The sequence below is a fragment of the Coregonus clupeaformis genome, chromosome 7, assembly GCF_020615455.1.
Source record: "Coregonus clupeaformis isolate EN_2021a chromosome 7, ASM2061545v1, whole genome shotgun sequence".
In the NCBI taxonomy this organism is placed as follows: Eukaryota; Metazoa; Chordata; class Actinopteri; order Salmoniformes; family Salmonidae; genus Coregonus; species Coregonus clupeaformis.
This window is the reverse complement of record NC_059198.1, coordinates 26,085,846-26,094,315: the sequence shown is the minus strand read 5'-3', so window position 1 is coordinate 26,094,315 and position 8,470 is coordinate 26,085,846. Positions and strand designations below refer to the sequence as shown.

General features: G+C 41.6%; 1 protein-coding gene across 1 annotated transcript; it reads right to left on the bottom strand.

The window, feature by feature from the left end:
- Positions 1 to 2,702: 2,702 nt before the first annotated feature.
- Positions 2,703 to 4,890, bottom strand: LOC121570532 (retinal homeobox protein Rx1-like). The gene is made up of 3 exons (XM_041882000.1): positions 4,272 to 4,890; positions 3,865 to 4,022; positions 2,703 to 3,593 (listed from the first exon to the last, which is right to left on the bottom strand). The coding sequence occupies exons 1-3, from the start codon at positions 4,504 to 4,506 to the stop codon at positions 3,153 to 3,155; spliced, it is 834 nt and encodes a 277-aa protein (XP_041737934.1). The 5' UTR covers positions 4,507 to 4,890; the 3' UTR covers positions 2,703 to 3,152.
- Between the last annotated feature and the right edge of the window lie 3,580 nt (positions 4,891 to 8,470).

Sequence of the window (8,470 nt, the reverse complement as noted above, 5' to 3'; positions counted from 1 at the left end):
GTCACTTTATTCTATTGTATATATAGCCTCCCTACTGTCACTTTATTTTTTACTTCTGCTCTTTTTTTTCTCAACACTTTTTTGTTGTTGTTTTATTCTTACTTTTTTGTTTAAAATAAATGCACTGTTGGTTAAGGGCTGTAAGTAAGCATTTCACTGTAATGTCTGCACCTGTTGTATTCGGCGCATGTGACCAATAAAATTTGATTTGATTTGATTTGATTTGAAATAAGTGTTACCAGACCTTGAAATCTACAGAATATAAAGATATGGATAGTTTAATTATTACTGAAGCAAATGCACACTGGCAATATGCTGCTGACAATGAATATACAATATTGACTGAATAAAGGACAGGACAGGACAGTAATAATAATACATATTGTTTTTTCTCGTTTGGCCAAAAGACTGTCCTGCGTCCTCTCTCCGTCCTCTCTCCTCCATGACTCGGAAACCAATAAGTGGTCAAGGAGTGTGTCAAGTCATTAGTAGGCAGACGAAAGAGTGTCCTCCCCTCCTCGATAGCCAACTTTCATCGAGGATATTCATGTGTATCCTACTGCGGAAGAGTTTTGAAATCTTCCACACCCCCTTTGAATCAGCTTTTGTTTTGTCAGAGGAGAAAAACATGCACACGTTTAAAAACAATATTCTACTTATTGTTTGTTTTATCTATAAAATGTCTTGCACAACTAACTTAATTTGTTTTGATCACTTTACACTTATTTTGGGATCCACCCCTGTAAACGCAATTTGCCTAATGATGTGTGAGTGGAGAAGGACCATATCATTTCAAGTAAGCGCATTTCCATCCACATTCACTCTCCTCGCCGACTGTCCTCGATTAACCTTTTCCTTTTTCAAAGGAGGCAAGAGAGGACGGAGGAGAGAGGATGCAAGGTGTGAGCAAAATCTAATCGATAAAAGGCCCATGAATGGAGAAGAGAGTTCATTACCAGAGGGGGGCACTGTTAGACTACAGAGAGACTTTTGAAAACATACAGGAGACTCAAGCTAACACTCAAGCAGGGCCGGCTATGGGCATAAGTGACATAGGCGGGCATAAGTGACATAGGTGGGCATAAGTGACATAGGCGGGCATAAGTGACATAGGCGGTCACCCCACGGCCTTTAGGGGGCCCCCATCCCCAAAGAAACTGAGTCGGGGACTCAACTTAATGTTGAGCTTTAGAATAATAGAATACACAAGGTGCAATGTCGAAAATTGGTTGTGCATGTGCAGTTTTCCTCTTGCTATGTCAGTCGCTCAATTAGCTCTTGTCAGTTAGCATTTTTTTAGATTGGTAAGTTAGTCTACCCAGCTATCTAAACTTGTAGTAGTCATGGACAAATTAATTACCGACCCAACACGAAGGGCATGTGTGCAGGGGCCCTTACCTCCAGGGGGCCCCCATTGATTTTGTTAGTCACTCTAAATCAGTTATCATATTAACATGGCATATGTCATGGCAAAATATGTCAAATTCCAGTAAATAAGCTGTAAAACTGCACATTTTTCTCTCCGCCCCATGATTAGAATTGCATGAAATATATTATAAAATTGCTTTAAAAATAATCCGCCTCATGACAAAATATGTAGAATTGCAGGAAATTAACTTTAAAACTTGTTTCTCTCCGCTGTCAAGAGGGCCCCCAAAAGGCTAGGGCCGGCCCTGCTCTCAAGATTTACATTCTCCTTTCATTTCATTCCTTCCAACTCCCTATTCATATTCCCAGATTCTGCATTGGAATTTGCAGTGACCTTGGCCAAGTGGTGTCATTTCCCATGTTTCTTCCACAGAACTAAAGGCTGTTCATGTCGTACAGGAGATTGGCCATACAAAAAAGGCCAACGTCTAAGCCCAAAGGAAGTGCTCTGACTGGGAGGCTGAAAATCCATTAGACTTGGAACAGCTGCGCTTTCCATGCTCTGAAAATCAACATAATACAGTTTAGTAGGACAAATAGTGCCACCTCTGGAAATGTACTGATAATGATGATACAGGCTATTCTTATAGTCCCATCGTGTAAATATGTCTTAGCCTACTGTACTTTTTTTAAAACATCGATATACAGTATAACTCAAGACGATACAATATTTGAGTCCTCTTGATATACATTTCGACAATACTGATAAAATATACAAACAGTGGTAGCCTATCTGATGTATTTAAATGACAGCATTGTTTTCAAAAGTTTATCTTTCGCAGGAAACAACAACATGTATTTGCCTCGTAATCTTCAGAAAGCGTTCCTGTCATTGGGGGCAGTCATGTTTCAGCCACTTCCATTGTTTCCTGCGAGGGCCTGAGGGCCTGTGGCAGCATGCAGACATCCTGCTTCTCGTTCAGCAGTGAAGGTAACAGGATAGCCCCGGCCAGGGTTGGGCTTGTCATCGATGAGATCACTGAGAAGTCATCAGAGCGTTTCCTCTTTTAATTTTACCCTAATCTGATGGCTAATGTAAGAGCATTTAGTCACCAGTAATGCAGCAGAATATCTAAAGACCCTATACCTAAATAACATTTCACATCCAGAGGTATTGGATGAAGGTCAGGACTGCATAACTGAGTTGTACATGTATTATGTACAGATTTATTTAGGTGTGAAAAACCATGAATATATTAAATTAAGAATTTGTTCTTAATTGACTCACCTGGATAAATGAAGGTGAAATAAAATACAAATAAAATGAACCACCTCAGTAGGGAATGTAAAAAGATAACAATGTAATCTTTGTTTTATGTGTTTTTTTTAAGTAACACTGCTTCCCACAGGAGTTCAAGATAGAACTGAAATCATTCAGCCAAATTGTAAAGAAACATGAAGGATAATATGTCAAGATGTTGCTATGGATATACTATATATTTTGGAAAGCATTCACCTCTTGCTAGTCTGAGCATTTCAAATACACATTTAGCGTGATTGTTAATAGAAAAGGATGTCCAGTACAGACAAATAATGGCATTTCAAAACACTTAATAGATTTAAATAATATTAAACAAAAAATTAGCACCTTTTGTAAATCTTAGTTTAAATCCTTATTGAATAACAGAATAAAACCCAGGATGGGGTATTTAGGCAAGTTGCCTCAACCATGATGAGGTCTTAGGGACCTGTTTGCAAAAGCCATGCAGAGAGAAATAACCATATCAGTTGCTCTCTCCGTCGTCAGTGTTCTGTGTTTGTGTCTGCAGTGCCGCTGTCTCTCCTCCTCCTGACCTGGTCACAGTGCTGTGGATCTCAGCCTCGTGCTCCCTGGCCTTGGCCCGCAGCTTGGCAATGCTACAGGAGCGGAACTCTTCTGGACTGGGCCCCTCCATCCCCTCCCATTCTCCTGCTGGCCCCTGAATCGTACTCTGTATGGGGGTGGTCACAACAGCAGAACGAGGTAGTTTATTCCAGGGATAGTTTCCTTTCTCCTGCCTCCTCTCCCAGTGCTCGCCGTCAGAGCTCTCTAGCTCTGGTAAGCTCTTGTTGGGTTTGTCTGTTGTTGTGTCCTCAGCATTGTCCTTCCTGGGAAATGGCTCTCCTAGCTGGCCCTGCAACTTCAGCTGTCTCCGCATCTTAGCACGGCGGTTCTGAAACCACACCTGGTGAAAATAGAACAAATGTAATATTTAGAAAAAGAGAGAGTGAAATATCTTACAATGCAAAACATTCATTTTGAAAAATGTTTCAGTATCCACTAGATTTAACAGTTTTTTTGTGTATTCATAAACAAATAATATTTTTATATATATTTAAAATACAGTAGCATTGTGGCATGAAAGCTGATAGAAACATAGATGGCTTCTAGAAATCAGAGTTCATGCATTAGTGAAAAGTGTATGGTTTGGAAGGAAGAAGGTGTTGGGACCATACCTGCACTCTGGCCTCGATGAGGTCCAGTCTGAGGGCTAGGGCTTCCCTCATGAAGACGTCAGGGTAGTGGGTGGTCTCAAAGGTCTTCTCCAGCTCCTCCAGCTGCCAGCTGCTGTAGTTGGCCCGCGCACGACGCTGCTTCACTGGCCTCTGTTCATCTGGAAAGCACGGCACAACCGCCAATTACACAATCGCCAACGGTTGACAAGGAACTAATGGCTCTAGATTAGATCATTAGCGCCGACGTTCATTAGGCCCTCTTTAACCGTGCTTGATAATTGATTGTTAGTTACGAGCTGTTAGAAAATCTTTTGTAAACATTTACTCTGCCATCAGATGGTGCAATAAATTGTCACACATGAATGTAAATATCCATGTGCTAATGCAGACTGTTGGTTGGAACTCACCCATGCTGTCTGTGAACTGCCCCATCCCAGCTGCCTGTGTGGCCAGGAACAGAGCCTCCTTGCAGGGCTCTGGTTGCAAGTAACTCCGCAGGGACTCATAGCTGATCAGGGGCCCAGGGATCAGGAGCTGTGGAGGGGAGCCCAGTCTGGTGGGGAACACAGGGAAGAAGTGTGCTGCAGACGAGTGGAAGACGGCAGGTAGAAGAGTGGAGACCAATTGCCCAGGGCCAAACATTATCCAAAAGCTCTTAGAGGAGTCCAGAGTCTTAAGTGTCCATCCACTGGTATAAAGGGGACAGTCTGATCCCCAAACACTGATACCAAAACAATGGGACGTATCTCAGGAGTTATTTCACAACATCAGAGTAAACATTCTTGTTGAGGTTGGCTCAAGATGGAGCAGAGTCAAGTCTTGAGGCTTCTTTACCACAGTGAAATCAAATAGGGCTGTTAATGAGAAGTACATCACCAGGTCCAGAATGAAAGAACTCACAGAATCTTCAACCATCAATTCTGAGGGATAAATTGCAGTCATCAGCCATGCATTGACTCTCAATCCAGAAGGCTGCCTAAGATGAAGGTTGACATGGAGACTCAGGCAGAGCACAGGTGAGATGCAGGTGATGGGTGGGGAGGCAAGAGAGGACTGCACTCAGCAGGTAAAGGGGGTCTCACCTTAGTCTGGTGAGGTTCTCTCCTATCCTGCTGTTCCCCCTCCTCCCTCAGCAGTCACATGACTCACAGTGGGCCAAGACTGACTCCTGGGTGTGAGAGAGAGAGGGCTGGGCTTCAAAGAAATGGAGATAGGAATGTGAATCTGACCCATGATCCATCTCCAGGTAGATTTTCACACCATGGTATCATTCAATCAAAGTCCATTTAAAATCACAATGTACACTTTATCCTCTTCAACACACCAATCCCATACAACGTTTTGCATTCAACTTATATTATAGAAGCAGCTTCCACCCCTCATTTCATGTTGCACTCTGCATGGATTTGGTGTCTGAGGTTTACTTTGGACAAGTTAAGACACCTTTTAGGTTCTGAAATGTCTATCAAAGTGATGGATCAGACATCAAGGTGTGGAAATGACATTAAAAAAACAAAAGCTTGAACGTTCAGTTGAACACGTACACCACAAATATTTGAGAATATCTCTTGTCTTTCAATTAATAGTTGTCAAGCAGAATAAGAAGAAACGATTCCGATGACATAAACTGGTACAGCCCTTCGGAGATGATCAAAACAAGCTCAGAGGTGCCAAACACAGAGCCACTGTTGCCAAGGTAAACAAGTTCACGCTAATTACACCACCTAATTGACATGAAGTTGAATGATGACAATTAGCTGGATCTAAAATATTTACCTAACACTTATTTCTTGATCTGATGTTCGTTTTGGATGTTAGATACTCTAAATGAAGTCATTATACACTCCAAAAGTTTATACAATTAAAAAGAAATGCTTTCCTAATAGCTAGGTCTAATCTTTCAAATGAAACGTTCAACAAAAACAATGGAAATGCTGTCATTAAATGACTCAAGTGGTCCCATCTCTACTAGTCTTCTATCGAGAATAGGATCACCTGTTCAAATAGAAGGTATTGTTTGGTCTTCGGTTGAAGACAGAGTTCACTGACAATGGCTGTGGGTCAGGGCTCCTTGGCCTTTGAAAACAGATAACTTTCACAGCTAAGCTTCAACTGGAATTTTCACCTATTTCATGTTTTTATATATTTATTAAAACGTCTCCTCATTCTCTCTGGTTAATATACACAATCCTAACATAAAGACTATAACAATTACATTGACATAGAGATTTAAATCGATAGGGATTTAATGGAAATAATGATAACCGCAAGCGATGGAATTGTAAATATGGTGAATTTGTATGATTGTGTGCAGTGCTCCCTTGTAAAAGGGGCCTTGGGTTCAATGGGATTTTCCAAGTTTAAATCAATTTAAATCAAATCAAATAAACCTATAAACAGGTATTACCAGTGTTATAAACAGATGCAAGCAGGTTTTGTTCCTATGTAATAAGTTAAAGTGTTACTCAATCCCTCTTTCATGTCATCAAGTAAACTGTCCCAAATCACAGCTTAGTACGGGGCCTCAAAGTAAATCTCCACACACGCTGGAAGGAAGGTAATACAGGACTGTACTCCATCAGACCGTGACAGAGAGAGCACATTCTCTCACACAAGAGCACGTATCCACTACGCTTATCCACTACAAACCTTATACACAATAATTAGATCTCACACCTTCACACACACTCTCTCTCACACACACACACTCTTTCTCTCACATAGTCAACTCACGTTCCTGTGCATACTCTTAGAGATCATCCACACCTTTCCCAAGCGGTCCAGCTGTGGCCCCGGTGTTGAAGGATCTCTGATGAGTTGATCATGATGAGCACTGACTGTCTATGATGTGAATGAAACACAGGTGTGTCAATTAATCCGGAGATACATATCACCTAACACACCCCGCTAACTGCTTATCGGATCAGACGGCGGCTAGAACACGCCACTGTCATGGTTGTCACCACTAACTGGCGGTTTGAACTGTATACCTTTGATCAGTTCCAGAACATCAGCAGGAGACATCTGGCCAAAGCAATGCTCCCAACACCAGGGGAAGGTGAATCACTGTCTAGTCAGAGGACAGCACCTCTCTCTCCTCTGCAGTGGGGCTTTCATCCACACCTGTTCAAACACAAAATAAAGCCTACGCACAGGTATAAAGAGGTCAATAGGCAAACATCAGAAATACCTGGACAATCTCTATGTTAAGCTGAATCTGTGAGCATGTTCATTGGTGCGTGTGTATGCGTGCGACAATGGGGCATCAATGTTCACTCTAATCCAGCAGCCACCAGTAATTTCTTGGCTTTGCCATTTCTCCAGTCATTTCTTGGCTTTGCCATTTCTAAAGCAAAAAGGAAAATAGATTAAAAGTGTCTAGTTTGAAGGGTGGCTAAATAAACATTGTGTGTGGGGTGGGACTGAAATACTGAATGGCCATCTCCGTTCCATTTGTCCTTGGCACACGGGTAGACAGAGGGATTTCTGGGATGTCTGAAAGTAGATCCCACCCCTCCTGCTGTGTTTGGTCTGTCCCGGGTTTCTCTAATGCCCACTGATCCAGCTAATCAGGGGAGAAATTGGTGAAGAAACAGCAGGGGTGGTTTAGCCATCAGTAAGGGGCTCGTGTACAAATGAGCTGCTTGTAGATAATTGAAGGAGGCATTAGGACAACAATGGCAGTGGCTCACACCAGTCTTCACTGGTCTCTCAGGTATTCCCAGGTCCCTGGATCACATAGCAGCCCCTGAAATCCACAGCAGACTTAAATAAAAATCACAGCATCATTAGTGGGCCTTCAACATTGGGGGGCAAAATGCACATTCTCCATGGATTTAAAAAACCCACCAACGTTGTTGTGCCTCTTTTTCCATTACTGGCTTTAGTTTGAAATGGACTTGTTTGAGCTCGTATTTATGGCTTACAAATGTAAATGGAAAGGGATAGTTCCAAAGAGGGCAAGAGAAGCAATGCAAGGAATGTGGGAATGAGAAATACCAATACTCTGCAGTATAAGAACAAAATAAAGAGAAGCTATTTAGGTTAGTGTAGTGTTAGGCAATACATGTATGATACATATCAAAAGCCTTCAATGTTCTTTTTAAAGACCTTTGAAACTATCAGATTTAACTGTGGATGTGTTAGTACAGGACCTTAGATGACAGAAATTGGTAACAATGCACAATATCATTAATACTCATCCATTAGTGACACTTCAAAACATCAGACTAAAGTTCTGCCAAATGTCTTGTGAAGATGGATGATGTTCGTTAGTGTCATGGGAATGTGCATATGGCTGGTGTAATTTGCAGTCTGAAATAGCAGCAATGAGCACTGATAGGATCAACTTTTAATGAGAGCATAAGTGAAGCTTAAGGGTTGTCACTTAACTGTCTCTGTTGTTAATGACTTTTCAGATGATTAGACAGATTTTTCAGACAGGGGTCTACCTAAACTCCAACTCCCTCACTCATTTATTTCTGATTAATTGCAAATTGTCAAACATCTCACATGAAATCACAACAAGGTTATCTGATCATTGGTTGCTTGTGTTTGCACTTACTCTTACTGATCAAAGCATGGCAATACAATTGAATTCCGTCTT